Genomic DNA, 22422 nt, shown 5'->3' on the forward strand with positions numbered 1-22422 from the left:
AAGAATTCTTTGCATTTTCGTGTGCCTGTTGAGGTGTCGTCTTCAAGGTGTAGGTTGATGTCTCCTATTATAAGGATGTTTGTGGCAGATACACATGTGTTCGAGATGAAGTCCATGAGTTGTGTTTGGGAGTCTTGCCATTTTCCTGGTGGTCTGTAGAATAGGATTGCGTTAAGGTGTCCTATTAGGTTTGGGTGATTAATTCTTGTCGATGCAATTTCAAGTTGTGGTGAGGTAGATTCACTCGTGGTTGTGATGGTGAATTCGGGTTTGTAAATTATGGCTATTCCGCCCCCTCTTTTTCCATTCCTTGTCCAGTGAGTGATTTTGTATTCTGGTGGGCATGTTTCTAAGATGGCGGGGTCTGTGGGGCTATGAAACCAGGTTTCTGTGATAAATAGAAGGTCTAAATTATCTGTGGTGGTCCAGTCTAGTATATCTACTGAGTTGCTTACTGCTGATCTTGCATTGATGTATCCTAGTTGGATTGAGCGATATGGTTCTGTGGGGGAGTTCGATGTGTTTATTTTTATTAGTTGTCTGTTTCTTCGGTGGTTGAATTTGTTGTTGTTGTTTTCCTCTTTTTGTTGGTGGTGTTCATGTTCAGAGATTTTTACTTTTGGTTGGTTGTTATGTCTTTGGTTTGGTGAGTTGTTGGTAGGTTGTGCGTAGGGTTGGTGTATTGTGGGTAGGTTATTATGGATGTTCTTTAGGATGGGCATTGTGTGTATGTGAGTGCTATGTGATTTGTGAGTTATGGGGTTATTGTTATCTGGGTTGTGGGTTGTGTTTGCGTGTAAGAGTATGGTGAGACAATGAATGGTTAGGAGTGTTTTACTGGTATTCATGTCTGTGTTTAAGGCACTGTGGCAAACATATGTGGCAAAAATATGATTATGTAAACCACCCAGAATTGTAGATGGTGCGGGGTATAAATTTTATAAATAAAGAAATGTGTAACTTACTGAATACTGTAAGTTACCTGTGTTCTTGCTGCATTTACACAACTGCAGTTATTCTAGGTCTATGGCTGGCGAAACTGTGATAGATGTAAAGCACGCTGATACGTGGTAATGTTGTTTATGTTTATTAAAATTTTTGAATTGTTTTTAACGCATAAATCAAAGCAATGTACAATAAATGCTGGTATTCTATAATGGAATCTGGACACCACGTAGCATCGGGACTCCTAATGGAGGCACCCAGTTATACAATTGACCCCATATAGACTGCTTTGCTCACTGGGTCGTTGTCTCTTACCTGTGGATTTCTCACTGCATCTGTCCAGGTCCCTTGTAGCCTCCTGACAGCTGTGATTGCAAATCATAACATCTAGGAAAAGAAAAGGAGTCAAATGTTCAGGTTGCATGATCACAGTCGCAGGTTTCAGCTAACACACACACTGCCCCACCCACAATGACCTGCCTTCTGCTGGCTTGTGAAGAAAAGTCATGAATAAGAAGATGGAGTTCCTATAAGGAACCTATTTCTACCTATAGACTAGTGATCAGGCCCAGTCCACTACTTAGTATTTATTATTTAAAAAAAAAAAATTAAGGTCTTGTATTGATGAAAAGCAGAGCAATACAAAAATAAGCAATAATTCTACAAAATAATAACAAACTATGAACAATCAGTTATAGAAATAATGCCCAAGGAAGCAAGGCAAATAGTACACTCTGCTAAGTCAAATCAGATAAAGCACAACCTCACTTTTTCAAGGGTTTCAAACAGGTAACAAACCCCCCTTCCCCCTCAACCTCCCTAAGTGGAAAGCAAGATTCACACAAAGATGGAAGGATACAAACAGTACAGTATTAACAATACAAATATATCAAGAGCCCAAGGAAGCAACTTTTCCCACCTCCCAAGAGCTTTCAAATGCACAGCTGAGTATTTATTTTATTTATTTAAGAATATGAAAGTGCCATGCTGGGTTAAATCAAGGGTCCATCAAGCCCAACATACTGTCTCTGACTGGTCAGTTCAGGTCATCTAGGATGACTTACAGATCCTGGCAGAAATGTCCGCTCCCTGTTAACTCGCATCCAGAAAAAAAAGAGAGGGAGACACTCAAGTCTGTTTGGCTAATAGTTGTTAATGGAACTGTTCTCCAGAAACTTGTCCAGAACTTTATATGTGTATTTCATACGAACGTAACAAGCAAAATAAAAGAGGGTGGGAATGACTAATGTGATAGTCAAGGATAAAAGCACAAGTCTTTTATTAAAAATGTACAATAGCACTTGCTTGAAGATAACACATCAGAGATGTAAAAGACTATTTACTTGTAGATGGACTCAACACAAACACAATTACAAACAAAATTCGTGAACGTCAGCAAATAATTAAATACAATAAAATAATATTATAAAAAAGGTACATAAAAAGGAGAAGTAAGAAAAAAATGACATATACATGCTTTAAAGGACTGGGGTCCAAAAATATCTATGTAGTAGCCAATAAAAAGGAGGTGTGATACCATAAGACTTGTAAAGGAGAGAAAACAACCACATGTGGATAGGAAGAGGGGGATAGTGATATACTTAAAATGAACGTATCCGTCTGAAAAGGCATAGCATTAAAAATGAATTGCATTATGCATTCTTGTTAGCACCATGGCCTTTTATACAAATGTCTCAGTATCTACGACTGAGGACCAGTCCATTTGTCTGTCTGTTTGCCATACATCTGTACACGTTTGTGCATGCACAAAACAAACAGATGCATACAGAATGAAGGAACCAACAGCCAAGTCAATTGCCAAGCTCACAAGTTCTCTCCCTTCCCCTCCTCACCCCCACTTCCACTCTCCATTCATGCTGGTGCAATTCAGGAGTCATCTGAGGATTTTGCCCCCCGTCAGCTGAAGACTGGTCTAGAACCATGACAACAAAGGAACCTGCTACAAGAGTCCTCAATCTCCACCAGCACAAGAAGAAAAATGTGCTGCCTACCACCTTCCAGTCTTCATTTGAACCCTGATCCAAACAGACAGCAGGAGAAGTGCTTAACACACATCATCTCCTGCTGCCATGGGGCAAGTCTCCTAATACAAGGTCTAAGACTCTCTCCATGGGAAAACCAACCATTTAGTCCTACTTTCTATCTTTTAACCAGTTACAATTTGCAATAGGGCATTGCTTCCTATCCTGTAACTTTTGAAATTCCTGAGAAGTCTGTCATGACAAACATTTTCAAGTGCTTTCTGAAAATCCAGATACACTATAGTGGTTATTTTAGAAGCTCTATTTGTGTTTTGGGTGTCTGGAGACTGGCATGTAGACATCCGTTTTGCATATACATCCAAATTCTTATTTTATAAAGCCAGAATATAGATGTTTAAAACTGCAGTATGTCCGGGGTCACGTGATGCACTAGAGAGTGAAGGACGTGGTTTTGTGCTCTCTTAGGCCCTTTCGCCAAATTTATACAATTTTAATTGCAAAAAGTTGAACTCCAACCCTAAAATTACATCTGAAAGCCTGAGATCATTCCATGGATAAATTTGTGGAACCGCAGGGCAAAAGCTTACCTGTCCGAGGAGGAAAACGGGAGAAAGAAAAGCTGAAGGTGACGAGTGGAGAAGATGAACTGGCAAAGCGCGAGAGCTCCGTTTTTACCCCACAGCAATTAAAACAAATCACCGAAGCAGTGAGTTTAGCGCTGGAGCCGAGGTTGGCACAGCTATCGGCGCAAATCACTACTTTAACATCCTCCCTAACTGACACTACGGCTCGGACTGGCGAAGTAGAATGTCGAGTCTCCGAGTTCGAAGACATGTGCGCTCCCCTGGTGGCCCGGATTAAAAAACAAGATGCTACGATTGAACACTTACTGACAAAAGTTGATGATCTGGAAAACAGATCTCATCGAGAAAATCTTCGTATCGTGGGGCTTCCAGAGACTGTCGGAGATAGATTCCTTGCTACGGAACTGGAGCAGTGGCTAAAGAGGGAGTTCACCCTCTCAGACTTAGAGAGAGCTCATCGAGTTGGCCGTTTGCAAGATGGCCGCCAGTCCCCGCGTGTAGTTCTCATCAAAGTGCACAATTATATACACAAGGATGAAATCTTACGTGGGTACCGACAGAAGAGAGAAGCCACGAAATATGAAGGGAAACTGATCCGAATCTTTCAGGATTATTCGTCTGCTTTGCAAGACAAACGGAAGCAATTTAATCCAATTTGCCAGCGACTGCATGCTCAGCAAATTAAATGTATGCTCCTTTACCCCGCAGTTTTGAAAATCAAACAAGGAAATGGCTGGCAGGCTTTTACTAATGCTGCGGCAGCTGATACTTATGTGCAGAAATTGGAGAGCGGGCAGTTCACTGAGGAGGGCACAACTGTGGATACCTGAAGGACACAAAAGTAATGAGTGTGTTGGACAAATAAATTAATCTGTAGCAGGTACCTGGGCTGTTTAATGTGTGGCCAATGTATGGGTTGGAGTTCAGTATTTGTTGTTTGGGGGTGACGGGGGGTCTTCAGCATGGAAGTGACCTCTGTCCCGTTGTAAATAACGGGAAATCAGTGTTTAGAAAGGGTAGAGGGGAGATGGGAGGAGGGGAGGGGGCAGGCAGGGTGGGAGGGAATAGCTTCAGGAGTTTATACAGATATATTTGTGAATTTATGCTGGAGTTTATACTCACTATACAAAAAAGCTCCGTTTCCCCGGGGAGAAGGGCTGGGCTCTGCGGGGAGGACAAATTGTGTAGCGTGGACATGTCTTGGTATAATAAAATAATCTCATAAGGTTCGGGTGCGTCTGATATCTTGGAACATATTGGGAATTTCATCTCCGATTAAAAGAACCAAGATATTGGCACAACTGAAACGACATAAAGTATCTATTGCTTGTCTCTAGGAGATGAAACTGACTGACCAGGAACATGAAAAAACTTAAACAACAGTGGGTGGGTGAGTGTTTCTATTCTTCTTCAGGAGTTAAAAGAGGTGGAGTAGTGATACTGATTAGGAAGGGTATGCTTTGTGATCCCAGGTTGGTATATAAGGACCAGGAGGGTAGGGTGGTTCTGTTACAACTGAATATATCTGGGCAAAAGTTATATGTTTGTGCTGTTTATGGCCCAAATACATATTCCCCTGCATTTTTTAAATCCTTAATGTCTTTGGGTCTACGATACTCCGATGCCCCCTGGGTGTGGGCGGGAGATTTTAATCGGACCATGGACCCAGAGGTGGATAGGTCTACAGGTCTACAGGAAAACAACAGAGTGAGATACGGGGAGAAAGGGGACTTTATACTTTGTGTTAATCCCTAGACTTGGTAGACCCCTGGAGGCTGCTTCACCCTTCCACCGTAGACTATACTCACCAATCGCGAGTGCATCAATCCTGGTCGCGACTGGATTATATATTAGTGCATCACTCTTTATTTTTCAGAATTACACAGGCTGAGATAGGCCCCATGGAAGTCACTGATCATTCCTTGATCTGGGCTGACATGATGTTTACCTCTACTGTTACCTCGGGATATTCCTTGAGATACCCCTCTTATTTGTATCAAGATGAAAAATTCAAGGAATATATAGCAGCCCAATGGGAGCAATATGTAGAATTTAACCTAGACTCCTGTGACTCTCCAGTAGCTTTTTTGGAAGCATCGAAAGCAGTATTGAGGGGGGCTATTATAGCGTATATGAGTGCCAGAGCCAAACAGCTCTCAGCGGGCATAATTCATTTAGAACACCAATTACATTTGGCCAAAACAGGCTATTTACAGTGTCCCTCACAGGAAACACGTGATCTTTGGTCCTCCACGAGGGTGGCTTTAAACTTCCTAATTCACGAAAAAACTCAGAAAAATCTAACAGCGCGAGGGTTTAATTTTCGTAGATATGGGAATAAGCCGGGTAGGCTCCTGGCCCAGATGGTGAGAGTACGAGGTCACCGGAAATTGATTGTGTCAGTGATTTCCTCCAGTGGAACTAGAGTCAGTACCACGGAAGGGATTGTTAAAATGTTTCACTCATATTTCTCTAAATTATACTCTGGAGAGGGAGATTTTACAGACATGGCAGTGGAAGACTACTTGCTAGATGCGGGGCTTCCCCAACTTTCTCCATCTGCTAGGGAGTCACTCTCGAAGCCACTGCAGGCCCAGGAAATTCAGAGGGTGTTAAAGTCTTTGCTGCTGGGTTTGGTGCCTGGCCTGGACGGGTTTCCGGCGGAATATTATAAGACCCTTCCGCCACAGTTCAGCGGCCCTCTTATTGAATATTTTGAGGAGGTAATAGAGCAGGGGGGGCTCCCCTCGGGAGGAAATGAGGCATTGGTGACTTTAATCCCAAAGCCGGGTAAACCAGGGGATAGGGTGGAGTCATATCGCCCTATCTCCCATATTAATGTAGATCTTAAAATACTAGCCCGAATTCTGGCGGATCGGCTTTCACCCTTTATGAGTACCTTGATTGGTGCACACCAAGTAGGGTTTATGAAAAATAGGAACTCAGTCCTTAACGTACGAAAGGTACTTTTGGCAATTGCACACTGCCATGCAAGGGATTTAGACCTCTTACTAGTTAGTCTCGATGCCGAAAAGGCATTTGATAAAGTGCGGTGGAAGTATCTATTCCAAGTGCTAGACTATATAGGATTGGGGGGTTGGTTCTTAGATACAGTAAAGGTACTTTATAGTCAAAATCCCCTCCGTTGCATATTAGAGCAGGAACCAGACAAGGGTGTCCTCTTTCCCCTCTTCTATTTTTGTTATATTTGGAACCCTTATTACGTACTATTGAGATTGACCCAGACAGTGGCGTAGGAATGGGGGCGGGAGGGGCAGTCTGCCCCAGGTGCACGCGCTCGGGGGGGGGGGGGGGGAGTGCCGGCCCCGCTGGTTCCCTGCTCCCTCTGCCCCGGAACAGGTTACTTCCTGTTCTGGGGCAGAGAGAGCAGGGAACCAGCGGGGCCGACGCAGCTCCGAGTGACGTGCACTCGGGGCAGATCGGCCCTCCCGCAGGTAAGAATGCGGTCCGGGGGGGGTTTTCGCTCCAGAGGGGGGTGCGCTGCAGAGGGGGGGGGGGGGGTTGCGCCATGCTGCACCAGCGGGGGGGGGGGGGGGGGTGCGCAGCGGCGACCCGCCCCGGGTGCCATTAGCCCCCGCTACGGCACTGGACCCAGTTATTACTGGGGTTCAGTTACCAGTTCACCCGGTAAAGGTTTTGTCCTTTGCGGATGATATATTTTTGACCTTGACTGACCCCCAGAACTCTCTCTCTAGAGTATTGGCAGCTATAGATGAGTTTGGGCTATATTCGGGACTTTCTTTGAATCTACAAAAATCTGTTGCTCTGCCATCCAGGGTGGGGATACGTTTAGACTGGGGGGGGGGCCCTTTCCACTTCAATGGGTACAAGAGGACGTGACTTATCTGGGAGTGAAGATCCCAATTGATCTTGACTCTCTATATGTGCGGAATATGGCACATTTAAAGAACAGGGTGGCACAGTCTTTGCAGAGTTGGCGGGATTTGCCTATTTCACTGATGGGCAGGGTAGCACTTTACAATATGGTCTTGTTTCCCGTATGGATATATGCCTATCAAACCTTGCCCATGTTTTTGACCTCTAAAGATGACAAATGGTTGAGGACATGATTAAATTTGTTTTTGTGGCAAGGGAAACGGGCACGTATGACCATTAACAGAGCAATATTGCCAAAAATCCACGGAGGGTTGGGGCTGATGGATCTACGTATATTCTCTGTGGCTAGTGGCATGCGCCACATTTCAGACTGGTTCCGTGCCACTAATTATTTTTCTCTTACAGCTGCTGAAACTGGTTGGTTTGAGCCCTTGCACTTTGCCAGCTGGCTTCATCAGGGGAAGGGGCAACTCCCTAACCTAGGTATGGCTTCCTCTGTGCTTTACCCTCTGCGACAGACATGGAGGTGGCTTTGCAAATTTTTTACTTTAAATAAAACAGTATCCCTATTGCTTTCTATAGGAGGTAATCCAGACTTTCCAGTGGGAGATACCTCCAGAACATTTCGGGACTGGAGGGCTAAAGGTATTTCCTATCTGAATCAGGTGGTATCAGAACAGGGAGGGATGAAAACACTTTCAGAAATTAGTAGAGAATTTCACTTGAAAAAGAGGGAGCCCTTTGCATTTTTGCAGCTAAGCCATTATGTCAACTCATTACTTAAGAAAGATCTAGAAATAAAAGTGTGAGAATGTTTTAATACAATGTTTGGGCTTGATGCACAGGGCAGGATTCCGTTAATGTATTTCCACGCTCATCTGTGAGAGCATTTACAATCAACAGACTTTACCCGGATGGCGCAATAATGGACTAGAGAATTGGCTATCTCAGTAACTTCGGAGAGTATTAAAAACACCTTGAGTGGCACTTACAAAATCACAGACAATGCTTGTTGGTGGCGATTACAGTATAAATTTATGTTTCGTCTACATGTATCGCCGAGAAGAGCATTTCGGGTCACAAACTGCGAGATTCAGACACCTGTCCCAAGTGTGGAAATGCCAATGCAAATTTGGGTCACATGTTCTGGGCCTGCCCAGGTAACCGGAAGTTTTGGAGACTTTTGGCGTTGCATGTTTCCTCGATGTGGGGAATACGGTGGCGTACGTCTCCAGGACAGCTGCTTGGGGATTACAACATACAGGGGTGGGCACGACCCGGTTTTCACTCATTCCTGCATAAAGCTTTGCTGATGGCGAAAAAAGCAATTTTACAAATTTGGTTGAATTCGGAATTTCCAACAGTTAGCACAATGGCGCTCGTTGATGATCTACATGTGCTCATTTGAACGCAGTGGTATTACTGATCTTGCAGGAACAAAGGGAGACAAATTCTGCTCAGTTTGGGTACCATTTTGGGATACCTTGACTCCAGTAGCCCGTAGTAGAGTATTGAATTCCTGAAGTGGGGGGGGGGGGGGGGGGGGGAGAGAAGGGAGGTGGACAGGGAGGGGAAAATGTTACAAAATGTCGGAAAAATGTTATCTAAACTAAGAAAGGACATGTTCGGTTTTGCAGTATATCTCTGTTATGATAAGTATTGTCCTGTTTTTGTGCATCAATGTTAATAAACATGAGTTAAAAAAAACTGCAGTATGTCCTTATGGCAAGGGGGCATGGTCTGGGTGTGTTTTGGGTGGGACTAGGGAGGGAGCAAAATATGGAAGTCCAACTCTAGTTGCAGAAGGGGAAGGGACATCCATGTCCAAAAAAGATGGATGTCCGTATTTAGACCTGGTATTTGGCACATCCAGGTTACAGAAAGGTGCTCCAAATTGAGCAATTTTTCATTGGATGTAGTAGATATTTTTCTGACCCTGGAGGGCTTATGACTAAAACAAAAAAAAAGCTATTGTGTGTGGGATTTGAACAAGGGTCCTCCAGTTCTCTATCCCGGCTCTCAACTATCTATTGTAACCTTTAGGCTACTCCTTTACATGGATGTCTATATGACCGTTTCCCCTGCTGCCTCAAAGGCATTCATATCCTTGTTTTGCCTCAGTCATAATTTGGTTGTTTCAGTTTGTAAAATGGATGTTCATACTTGATGCAGTCAGTACTTGGACGTCCATTTTTCATGTATTCTGGAACAGGCTGTATGTCAGCAGACCCTATTCTAAAATATATGAGAAATGGGCATCCATATGTGACATACAGACCTGGATGTCCATTTTCTGAGTTGGATGACCTTTCTAAAATGCTGTTCTTATGTTCTTAACCAGCTCACTCTTATTCATACTAATAGATTAGTAAGGCATGATTTTTCTTTGGTAGATCCATGCTGGGACATTCCAGTAATTCTGAATAGCTTCTATCACTTTTCTTGACATTGACATCAGGCTCACTGGATCAAACTGAGACAGTTTTAAAACTTGGCACTATATTTGCTACCCTTCACTCCTCAGACATAGTGGAAATTTTTAATGATAAGTTGGAGATTACCAATAGTAGATTCACAATTTTATAGAGTTCCTTTAGAACTCTAGGGTAAATACTATCTGGTCCTGGTGATTTGCTACTATTTAGTTCAGCAATTTGTTCTACCTCTTTCACACTGACAGTGAGTTACACTGAATCATAGAGTGATTCCAGTGTGGGTATCTCTCCAATATCTTCTGCAGAGAAGACCAAAGTGTGTGCGCTCATCCCACTCCACTTAGACTCCACCTACTGAACACCCACTTACATAGACCCCCTTTTATCATGATGCATGGCAATGCCGACAAAGCCCATTCAAAGTTAATGGGCTGTGTCTGCATAACCACACCGAAAGCCGCTACTGTGGCTTGATAAAAAGGGGCCATACTATGTACTATTAAAGATATGTGCATAATTACAGAATAATGCAGAGCTGGATTTCCAGCATTTACGTGCGTTATGTGCACACATATGTGCATGTATGCCAATATTTTGGTCATTTAAACATATATTTGCTATGCAAATATTAGCACTTTCTTTACAGAATTACTCCAATGGTGCAATGATGTGCATATTTTAGCCATATTAAGGGAGAGCATTTTTCAGATAATTATATGCATGGAAATGCTGTGAATATTGTCCTTCCTATTGTCCAAAAGACTCTTTCACAGCCTTCTTCCTTCTCAAATGGCTATTTTCCACTGTCTTCTTTCTCATTTCAATTCAGGTGAACTTACCCCATACTGTTCATAGTGTCTGGTAATGCTGCCGGTAGTGATAAAGCCCCTGCACTATGCCATGTTACTGCCAAACATAATTACCTGTGGTGATTTGACCCTGTCCAAAAATTGGAATGTCTTCAACTGCATTTTCATAACATACTCCATCTGTAAATTAGAAATTCAGAAATTTGTGTCAGTAATGTTTAGATAAGAGCTATGTGTTTATCTCTTGTATATATTAAAACTGACAAAATGGAGTCGCAAATATGAAATGGACTCCAGAAGTGCAGCTGGAATAGCTGACATTGAAAATCTGACATTATAATAACCTTTATTAAGAATGTGCTGAGAGTCCTGAGAAAGAAGGGAGTAGAGTAACAGGATGTCTACAGCATGACCATGAGATGAAAGTAAGAACAGAGGTTGGCAAGACATGTGAAACAGGTGTCTGATAGTACTGCAGAAGGGAAAAAAAGGGGAGAGAAAGTTAGACGCCAGAAGGTTTGAGATAAACTAGTAACGAGCTAAATGAAATGCAAGGAATGTGTGATGATGCCAGAATTATGTACATATAAGAAAGGAGACAATTGTATTAGCAAGCAACTTCTTAACAGGCAACTTCATCTCTGTATTTGATGAGATTGTTCCTAAACTTGCTTCCTATGTAATATTCTTGCATAGCTCTGTCATCCAAATGGCAGTTGAATAAAAAGAAAAAATTCTACTATTTTTGTTTCTCTAATTTTTGTTTCTCTGTATATACATTTATTGGGACATGTAATTTTCTTGGGATTTGTTGAAAGAATTTCAACAATTGGTGCCCCGTGTGAGGCGGCCACAACAGCATTTTTGCTTTCATTTCTTTATTTTATTCTTTATTCTTTTTTGGTGAAGATACTCAGTAAACAAGTTTAAACGAGGAGGTTTAAACAACTGGCGACCTGCGCGGCAGGACCGTGCACGCACAGCCATTATTTTTGGTTCGATTTTTGCATTAAGGTGTCCCGGTCTTACGATACTGATCAGCTCGTGAGAGGTCCACTGCAATCTTCCGATACCAACGGACGGTGAGTATAAAATATTGACGTCATTCTTAACTCTTTTCTTCACGTCTTAACGCTGCTTTCTTTCTTTCCGCTTTTTTGTTTATATTTTCTTTTATTGTTTATTATTGGATATTATTTACAATACTATTGTACCTGTTGTAAAATGGCTAATATTAACATAGATATAGAAGTTCCCCCACCAGATCCCGAATCTAAATATACTTTGTTTGTAGATAGTTCTAGCACATTTACTCCTTTGCAACATGTTATAGCTGCTTTTCCCTTTGATGAAAAACGCATTAAAAATGTACATAAACAATGGCTAGCATATAGCAAGAAGAATTCATTTCTGGGTTGGCCTGAGCACGGCTCTTTTGAGAAATCAGTGTTATGCCAGTTGTTGAAATATATTCAGGACAATAAGACAAAGGATTCCTTGAAGAAACATTTGCATGTCTGGAATCTTTTTACTGTCACCGCTGATATGTGGCGGTATGATAAACAACAATGTCAGGATAAAGCTTTTGTAGCTGAGCGGCAGAAAGCCAGGCAAGATAATACATCACACTGTCTCACACCAAGTGCACCCCCGTCTTATGAACATAGTACTGCTCCTGGAATATATCCCAATTTAAAAAGTTTAAAAGAAATACAAAAAGAGGCAGAAGAATCAGATAAAACGGCTGCAGGATATGAGCCTTGGGATAGTAAGATTGTCCCGAAGCCGCCAGCAAAACCAAAGCCACGCGCAGTACCCGTATGTTCATCACATACTGATACTGACTCTGACCGTCAAACTGAAGATGAAGTTTGTTCTAAATCTGAGTCAGAGCTAAGAAAGAAAAAGAAATCTGTAAGTAGAAGAGGGAGGGAGCAGGTTGACATTGAATTAAAAGGTGTTTTTACAATGAAAGGAGAAATGATACAACAAAGGAATCCCTTGCCAGATGATTCGCAGGATCCTGTTGTAAGACCAAAAGATAAGGGAGGAAAAGATGCAGGGAGACGGGATGATACAGAAGGAAATGTCCCAGATAAGGAAGACTTTTTTAAAGGACTAATGTCCTTACTCCCAGTGGATTTTGTACACAAATATGGCCATAAGTTTTGGGATGAAGTGGTCCGGACATATTTAGATAATGATGTTCGTTTGCCTATTGATTCACGGGGTCCGAGTTGCATGGGAGATATCGATAAATTGATAGAAAAAATACACAGAAGAGGGACAGAATGGTCAAATCAGATGCATATTTTGGAAGGTTTAAACCTATGGAAAGGGTTGTTGCAAAATCAGATGTTGGAAACTTTGGAACAAAGTAAGAGTTCTGTAGCTACGAATAGTCAATTTCCCATATTTACACGCACAGGGCCATTAGGACAAAGACAGGAGGTATATAAACCCTATAGTCCAGTTGATATTAGTACGTTAGTCAATAAGTTGCCAAATATCCAAAAGGGTGCGCGCATTTGGCTAGAACAGATGGATGCTTTAACAGCGGGAACACAGTTGGCAGTAGGAGATTTTAAAGCCTTTTGTACTGCTGCAGGAGTTAGTCTTGCACAACTTGCGGTGCAGTCTCAGAATCCGGCAATGTTAAACCATACGCGAGATGGTGCGGCATTTGTGGGAAATGCTAGGCGACAACTCACAGGTGCCTTACAGATTATGTATCCAACTGAAATAGATTTTTCTGCTATAACGACCTCTAAATGGAATACAAAAGATGACTTTGCTACACATTTAATGAAGTGTATGCAGATCTATAAAGCTCAGACTGGGGATGACCCAGATGTTGCCCCTGCCTCTGCTATATTTTTACATCTATTCTTGGTTACACTACCTATGAGCATGAGAAAGAATCTGGATAATGTAGTGGCATTGGCAACTAAACCATGGCCTGAAATTCGTGCTACATTGTTGCATTTTAGTGCCATTCATATTAAAATGCTGGAGACACCCGGAAAAGAGCAGCAGAAATTGTCAGATAAATTAGTGGCCATGCAGATTAAAGAAATTGAGGATAAAAAGGTACAGAAAATTAGTAAAGAGCAACGACAGCCTGTTTATTATATGACGCCAGGACAAAATGATAATCAAAGTTATCCTAGGCCTTATCAGCAATACCAGTATCAACAGGGTTATCAACAACCTTATAATCAGAATAATCGTGGTAGAGGTATGGGACGAGGAAGAGGGAATAGAGGAAGGGGTTTTAGTCAACCCTCTCCCAACAGACGAGCAAACGTTCAATGTTGGGTATGTCAAAATTGGGGACATTATGCGAATGAATGTCCAGCAAGACAGCCAGTATTTCCAATAGTGCCAAATCCTATTAGTCAGCCTCAGCAGTTAACACAGATGCCCCAGAACTTAGGGCAAATGATAGGGTCTAACAATCCATTTGTACAGACACAGAATGCGATTCCAGAAACTCAGAATCAGCAGAATATACCACTCCAACAATTTCCTTTATGGGAACAGGAAAAAAATCAGGAAGACGTTTACTGACTAACCGAAGAAGGAAATAATGATTTTACCTTTTCCCTGTCTAATCAAGAACCCTTTATCACATTGCTTGTAGGACCTGAAAAGATTCCTATGTCCTTTTTAATTGACACCGGAGCCACTAGATCAGTATTGAGTACTAGAGTTAGGGGTGTACCTTTAAGCAAAAGGATAGATACATTGGTAGGATTTGAAGGAAAAAAGCAGGATAAGCGTGTTACTGTACCTACTGAAGTAATTTTAAAAGCATCTGGACCTAATATGAGGGAAATGAACAGGAAGGGAATTATTGATTTTGTGTTGGCAGAAAATTGTCCTGTAAATTTATGTGGCCGAGATTTACTTTCACAGTTAGGACTTACTTTAAAATTTCCCAGATGTAAACAAAGTTTGCTGATTTCAGTTGTACAAGATATGTTTTATGTTGACGAGGATGATGAGGGTATGCAGGTGATGCAAAGATTACCAGCAGATTTATGGAGCACACCTGATGATCCCTATGGATTAGCTAAAATGGAGCCCCATGTGATTCGCCTTAAACATGAGGGTGATGGTCCTGTCTGGCCACCATACCCTATAAGGCCGCAATTATTATCCAAAACTTTGCAGCATATTGATAAATTGTTGAAACATAATATCATAGAACCATCAAATTCACCGTATAATACACCTCTTTTTCCAGTTCCTAAACCACATGGTGACATAAGAATTGTTCATGATTTACGAGGTTTGAATGATTTGGTAAAAGCTCAGTTTCCAGTATGTCCAAATCCTTTGACATTATTACAATCACAGCCTATCTATGCATTTAATTCGGTTATAGACTTGTCAAATGCTTTCTTTGCCATTCCTTTAGCAGAGGAATCACGAGATTTAACCTCATTTACCTTAGACAATAAAGCGTATCGTTGGACAAGAATGCCACAGGGATATACCGAAAGTCCATCTGTTTTCTTTAAGCAGATAACAGAAGACTTGAAATCATTTAAACAATTGTTGCCTGACACTGTGTCTCTGTTCGTGTATGTGGATGATATTTTATTATCTGCATCCACAAGGGAGGAATGTCTTTCATGGACAGTGGCGCTGTTTTATCAATTACTATCAAAGGGTTATAAATGTAATCGAAATAAGTGCTTTGTGTGCAGGGAAGAAGTTACCTTCCTAGGGCAAACAGTTTCAAGTAAAGCTAAGGTTATAACACGAGAAGCCCTGACAGAAATTTTGAAATCCCCATTGCCAAAGACACTTACACAATTGAGAGGATTGCTGGGTTCTCTTAATTATTGTAGACAATGGATCCCTAATTATTCTCAATTAGTTAGCCCACTATATCGACACTTGCGTGTACCGGCTGGCACACCGCATAAGACTCATATTCAGCTTACCCAGAGTGATATTGTTATTATACAATTGTTAGTAAAACATTTAGTATCATATAATCCATTAACCACAGTAGACCCCAAAGAAGAGATACATTTATGGATTAAAGATATGGGCACTACTTGGGCAGCAATGGTAAATCAACAAGACACCTTTGTGTCACCTGTATCATTTTTATCAGGAACCTTTAGTCCAGTAGAAAGGGGAATGGAGAACATTCCTCGTTTCCTGGTAGCTGCAGTTGCGGCCGTTGAGAAATGGAGAGCAGTTATGCCTTTCGGTCCTATCATTATTCATTCTGACCATACAGTCCACAACTTGCTGTCTACTAGCCAGATAGCATTAACTAGTACGAGATTTGGAAAATATCAGGCCATATTAATAGGACAAGATGTTCGTACCCAGCCATTGACTAAAGAAAATACTAAACGAATGGATGCATTATTTAAATTAGAACAAGAGACTCAGGAACATCTAGATGGGTTAAAGGATATTCCAGTTTTTCGGTTACTTATATTTGAGCCTCTTGAAGGAAAAGGAGACATTTGGTTTACTGATGGAGCACAAACAGGCGAGCATGCTTCATTTTCAGCACTTAAGGTTCAATCAAATCAAGGAAACACTGAAATTTGTAAAAAGATTCAAAAACGATTGCCAGTAGGCACAACAGCTCAAGAAGCAGAACTAACAGCAGTACTAGAAGCTGTGAAACAATTAGGGACAGAAAAGAAAGGGACTATATATACTGATAGTTCATATGTAGTTAGTTCATTGCAATATCATTTGTTAAAATGGAAAAGAAGGGGATTTTTAACAGCAGATGGAAAGCCCCTGAAACATGAAAGTTTATGGGAACAATTGTTAAACTGTTTGAGTGATAGAGAAGGAAGAGGATTACATACAGCCATTGTTTGGGTTCCTGCCCATACAGGAGAACAGACATTCGAAGCAAAAGGGAATGATTTAGCTGATAAGGCAGCTAAAGAGGTACTTTCTACCATGATAATTACCCGTGCTCATATACAGTGTACTGAGACACCATATCCACCAGATGTCTCACAACCCCGAGAAAAACCAACTGAAATTGAAAAATTGAAATGGCAGAATTTGGATTGTACAACACACCCTGACAAAAGTAAATGGATACATCCTAGTGGAAAAATATGCATGTCTACCTCAGAATTAATTAATAACTTTTATAATTGGCATGTTACATTACATTTGTCTGCTTCTGACATGAGTAAAGCAATGGAAGCTTCATTTTGGCATCCTAATATGCTTTCTTATGCCACAAGAGTTGTACTAAATTGTTTAGTTTGTTCCAAAAATATAGTACACAGGGGACCGGTTATTTCTCCCGGATCCATTCCAATTCCCACCGGACCCGGAGTAGAATGGCATGTGGATTTCACAGATATGGTAATACCGGTAAAAGGTAAAAGGTATCTCTTGGTCTGGGTGGACGCTTTTACAAAATGGGTAGAAGCGTTCCCCTGTAAAAAGGAAAATGCACAAGTAGTAATTGAAACTTTTTTGCAGAGAATATTGCCAGCACATGGCTGTCCTCAGAAACTTGTTACAGATAATGGTACTCATTTTGTCAACGCTTTGGTCAAAGATATGACTGAATTGTGTGGGATACTGCACCGAAGGGTGGCAGTGTATAGGCCCACTTCCAATGGCCTAGTAGAACGATACAATGGTCTTTTAAAGACTAGATTACGTGTGCTCTTGCAAGCACTAGCAGGAAAGGAAAAGAAATATACATGGATGGATGTGTTACCATTGGCGATATTTCAATTAAGATCCCATCCTAGCACAAAGCTACAGATTTCACCCTTCCAGTTGCATACAGGACGAGACCCCAGAGGGGTACCTGTCGAAGAAATTAATAACGATAATGAAGGAGTGACTAACTATTGGAAACAAATAAATCCAATAATAAATTTGACAAGAGATATGGCAATAGCCAAATCTAAAGAAGTTCCTAACATGACTTTTTGTTCATCTTTTTCTGTAGGTCAGAAAGTACTTCGGAAGAATTTCACACACAAAACCTGGAAAGATCCTATCTACGTAGGACCATTTGAGATCAAGGAATTAACTCATACAACAGCAAGATTATCAGACCATACCACTTGGGTACATTTATCTGATATACGTAAGGTTCATGATCTAGGACTACCTGAGGAAATAGAGACCACTATTGCACCTCCAGAGAGCAGAGAACATTGATTAACAACATTACCAGTGAAAAAGGATTATGAAGGCTTTTGTAATCTATTTGCTGGTAGGACTTACTTATGGACTCAATACATATGTTGAGAAAATTCAACATGCCTCAAAGACTCTTAATCTGACTAACTGTATTGTGTGCACTCCACTTGTCACTTCCGTACTTACCATTCCAGCACATATTCATCCTTACTCTATGATTAAGTTACAAGGTATTCATAACTGTTTCAGTAATGGTACCTGCTATTTGGGTCGGGGTCATGAACACAGACAATATTGGACCAATGTTACTGCTCAACGCCTGCCTTCTTTGTTTGCTCATACCATTCCTGCACTAAACTATTGGTGTCTGATAAACTCTAGTTCACTTCAGGGTATGATGCCTAATGTTTTATGTAATTATACTTATGACATACAATCTCGAAATTGGACTGTGTTACAAGGATCCTATGTCATAAATCAGACTGCAACATCTATAGCTTGTGCTAACAAAATGTTCTGTAACCGGACACTGACAACCTCTTATGTGACCTCTACTAATCTTACTCTTACAAAATTGACTTTTGTCTTTTCATTATGTCAATTTAATGCCTCTTCTATACAAGCCATTACTGCTATGCCTACTGCGTGTTCTTCACTTAAGGCACTAAATAATCCTATTTTTCCTTTTTCTCAAACATATGCTTTATATCATAACCTAACTTCTCTACAGTCTTTACGGTTGGGCGATTATCTGTTATGTGATAATATCCTGTACACCTATCTTCCATCATGTTATAAGTTCTGCACTCTTGTTCAACTAAATTTATTTGATTTGATTATTCCATTAAATGACACATCACATAGTTCTAATAGTCAGAGACGACATAAAAGAGATGTTTCTAGTACCTCCTTTAGTGCTTTAACAGGAGATGATCAAGCTTTACAATTAGCATTAGATTATATTAACAGTACCTATCCTATGACTAAGACACGTTTAGATGCTTTGTCAGCCACTGGATGGCTTCCATTTGCAGGATCTGCTATTGCAGCTGAAATGGGTATGTCAATCAGACGCTTACAATCACTATTACATGTTGTAACACATGAATTAGATATAGCTATAACAGCACTTCAAGAGGAAATTGATGATACAGCGAGATATGCAATGCACACACGCATGGCGGTTGACTTTATGTTAGCCCAATCTGGAGGAGTGTGCAGCATAGTGAATGATACATCGTGTTGTTCACTTATTAGAAATCAATCAATAATTGTTAAAAATGCAATGCAGCGCATTCTTTCACTGGCAAGAATTGAAGTGAGTGATTATAAGGGAATTTTAGACACATCTTGGTGGGATTCAATAACTGGATGGTTTGGATCCCTGAGTCCTTGGTTAAAGGGTCTTGTTTCAATAGTAATAGTCTTCATTGTTGTAATACTGTTGTTGCTTTGTCTTATCCCATGCTGTATGAAACTATGTGGGAACATGATGACAAAGATAACAAATACTACTATGATAACACATAGGGAACATGTTAACATATATCCAGGACATGGACAGACAAAGGAAAGAATGGCATGTAATAAAATCTATTCAAAGATTAATCATGAATAACACTTGACAGAAACTGTATGCTAGCTATGACGGCCTCTAGAAAGGGAGTAATGAGAAATACTATATCCCCATAGAGCTCAAACATGCTAGACATACTATAGTGTTTGCCTAAAAATGTGAACGCTGCATACAGCGTTCAAGGGAGGATTGTATATATTAAAACTGACAAAATGGAGTCGCAAATATAAAATGGACTCCAGAAGTGCAGCTGGAATAGCTGACACTGAAAATCTGACATTATAATAACCTTTATTAAGAATGTGCTGAGAGTCCTGAGAAAGAAGGGAGTAGAGTAACAGGATGTCTACAGCATGACCATGAGATGAAAGTAAGAACAGAGGTTGGCAAGACATGTGAAACAGGTGTCTGATAGTACTGCAGAAGGGAAAAAAAGGGGAGAGAAAGTTAGACGCCAGAAGGTTTGAGATAAACTAGTAACGAGCTAAATGAAATGCAAGGAATGTGTGATGATGCCAGAATTATGTACATATAAGAAAGGAGACAATTGTATTAGCAAGCAACTTCTTAACAGGCAACTTCATCTCTGTATTTGATGAGATTGTTCCTAAACTTGCTTCCTATGTAATATTCTTGCATAGCTCTGTCATCCAAATGGCAGTTGAATAAAAAGAAAAAATTCTACTATTTTTGTTTCTCTAATTTTTGTTTCTCTGTATATACATTTATTGGGACATGTAATTTTCTTGGGATTTGTTGAAAGAATTTCAACACTCTATGCACATATCTCTTTCTGTGTTTCTGTGGGGGCAAGAGAGACGGAAAGGCAGTATCTCTCAGTATTTCTGTTCTCTTTCCTGTCTCTCTGTCAGTTTCTCCCTCTCTTTCATTCTGTGTCTACCTCACACGTGTGCATTTTGGGCCCGATATTCAACACTCCTTAAGCAGGCAGGAGAGGCTCCTATCTGGTTAAGTAGCGCTGACCGGGTCATACCCAGATTTTCAGCGGCACTTAACCAGAGAGCTGAAAATCCAGGCAGACTGCTGCAGTACTATCTGGGTAGTACAGGGTGATCTGGAGCGGAAACTGGGTAGCTATCTGGTTACTGCCATTAAATATCGTCAGTACCCGGGTACTCCCAGCAGTTACCTTGTGCCCATAGATTCTGTGCCAGTGTCTAGATTGGTGCCAGCACTGCATATCTGGGCACAATTCAGCAGCTGGTGAATATTACCCCCCCCCCCCCCCCCATTGAAGTCAGCTCACTAGCTCCCACTGCCACACCGTATCATCTATAGGACTGTATGCCTGGTATAGAAGACTCATTGCAGTAATGAACCTCTTACTTTTCACAAATGTTAATCCCTTACTCTACATCAAGAACTTAAAATCCTCAACTCAAAACCAGTTGACAGTACCTTCATTTTGTGAAATCTTCCATGAACACAACAGGGGTGCAATCTTTTCTGTTCAAGGTCCATTACACTGGAAGAAACTACCACAACCATTCTGCCACTAGACATCATTAGAAATCTTTAAATCAGAACTTAAAACCTTTTTATTTACAGATGCCTATGGCTCTGCTGCCTGAGTGTCACATCAGTCCCGAGATGAGCCTGAATGATTTTTATTCCCCTCCCCCATGTACTAATCCATTCTAATCTATCCTGTCAGAATTGTAGTTCATCCCCTTCCTACCCTACTTGTCATGTCTGGTCTCCCCTGCTTTTTCTTTTTTTTCCTTTTAGATTGTAAGTCACCCAGATATCATTGAATAATGGGCAGGATAGTAAATCCCTAATAAACTTGAAACTTTATTACATTGGAACCAGGGGTGTAGCCAGACCTTGCAGTGGGAGGGGGCCAGAGCCTTAGGTGGGGGGGGCATCTTTTAGTCTGCCACCCCGCCTCACCTCCCCGACCATCTCGCTGCACCCCACAGCAGCAAATACCTTTGCTGGTGGGGGTCCCCAACCCCCGCCAGCTGAAGCCTTCTTCAGCGCCGGTCTCCTTGCCTCCCCCCACCTTGCTGCTCCCCCTGCCTTACCGCTCCCCCCGCTGTACCCCACAGCACCAAATAGCTTTGCTGACGGGGGTCCCCAACTCCCACCAGCCAAAGCCTTCTTCGGCGCCGGTCTCCTCGCCTCCCCCCACTGCTCTCCGTGCCACACCAAATACCTTTGCTGGCGGGGGTCCCCCCAATCCCTGCCAGCTGAAGCCTTCTTCAGCGCCGGTCTCCAGCGCGCCGCGTTCGCTGCCCTGTGCTCTCTTCCTCCTGATGTCCTGTGTACGCTCCTTTAAGTGAAATTGAGCATGCTGAATAAGGCTTCACCTGGCGGAGGTTGGGGACCCTTGCTAGCAAATGCATTTTGGTGCTGTGGGGTGTGGCAGGGGGAGCGGCGAGGCGGTGGGGGAGGCGAGGAGACTGGCACTGAAGAAGTCCATCCAGCCCAGTATCCTGTTTTCCAAACAGTCGCCAAGCCAGGTCATAAGTACCTGGCAGAAACCCAAATTACCTGGCAGAAACCCAAATCATGGCAACACACTACACTACAAATCCCAGGGCAAGCACTTGCTTCCCATGTCTGTTTCAATAGCAGACTATGGACTTTTCCTCCAGGAATTTGTCCAAAACTTTTTAAAACCCAGATACACTAACCACTGCTACCACATCCTCAAACAGTTCCAGAGCTAATATTGTTTTCTGCATGTTTGTTTTGGTATTTTACTATGGGGTCTATATTCAGTTTAGTTTATTGAAATAATTTGATACACTGCCTTTCAATGATACAACAAAGTAGTCTATATTATATAATTTGTAAAAGAAAATAAGAAACAACATGCAATCACTAAAACTTATGTTAAAAACCACTTTCTTCTGTGTGTGCCTGAGTTAAACATTTAATATAAAACAATAGTTAATGGATGACACTTTAAATATTAATTCAAAACTCTTATACTTGTACTATATCCAGGATAGGAGATACCTCTCATTATCTGTGCTGGTTGAATATGAATTCAGCTGAACTCTCAGACCATCCTGA

General features: G+C 41.4%; 1 protein-coding gene across 2 annotated transcripts in view; it reads right to left on the minus strand.

Annotated features, from left to right (window-relative positions):
* The window catches only part of CD19 (CD19 molecule), a 171849-nt gene that overhangs the window by 51778 nt on the left and 97649 nt on the right, over positions 1–22422 (minus strand). For both annotated transcript variants that reach the window (XM_030208735.1, XM_030208734.1), the window contains exons 11-12: positions 10749–10814; positions 1261–1332 (exon numbers count right to left, since the gene is read on the minus strand). In XM_030208735.1, the coding sequence (XP_030064595.1) occupies positions 1261–1332; positions 10749–10814 (138 nt within the window). The remainder of the gene's footprint in view (positions 1–1260; positions 1333–10748; positions 10815–22422) is intronic.

Source organism: Microcaecilia unicolor, chromosome 7 (genome assembly GCF_901765095.1).
Source record: "Microcaecilia unicolor chromosome 7, aMicUni1.1, whole genome shotgun sequence".
NCBI lineage: Eukaryota > Metazoa > Chordata > Amphibia > Gymnophiona > Siphonopidae > Microcaecilia > Microcaecilia unicolor.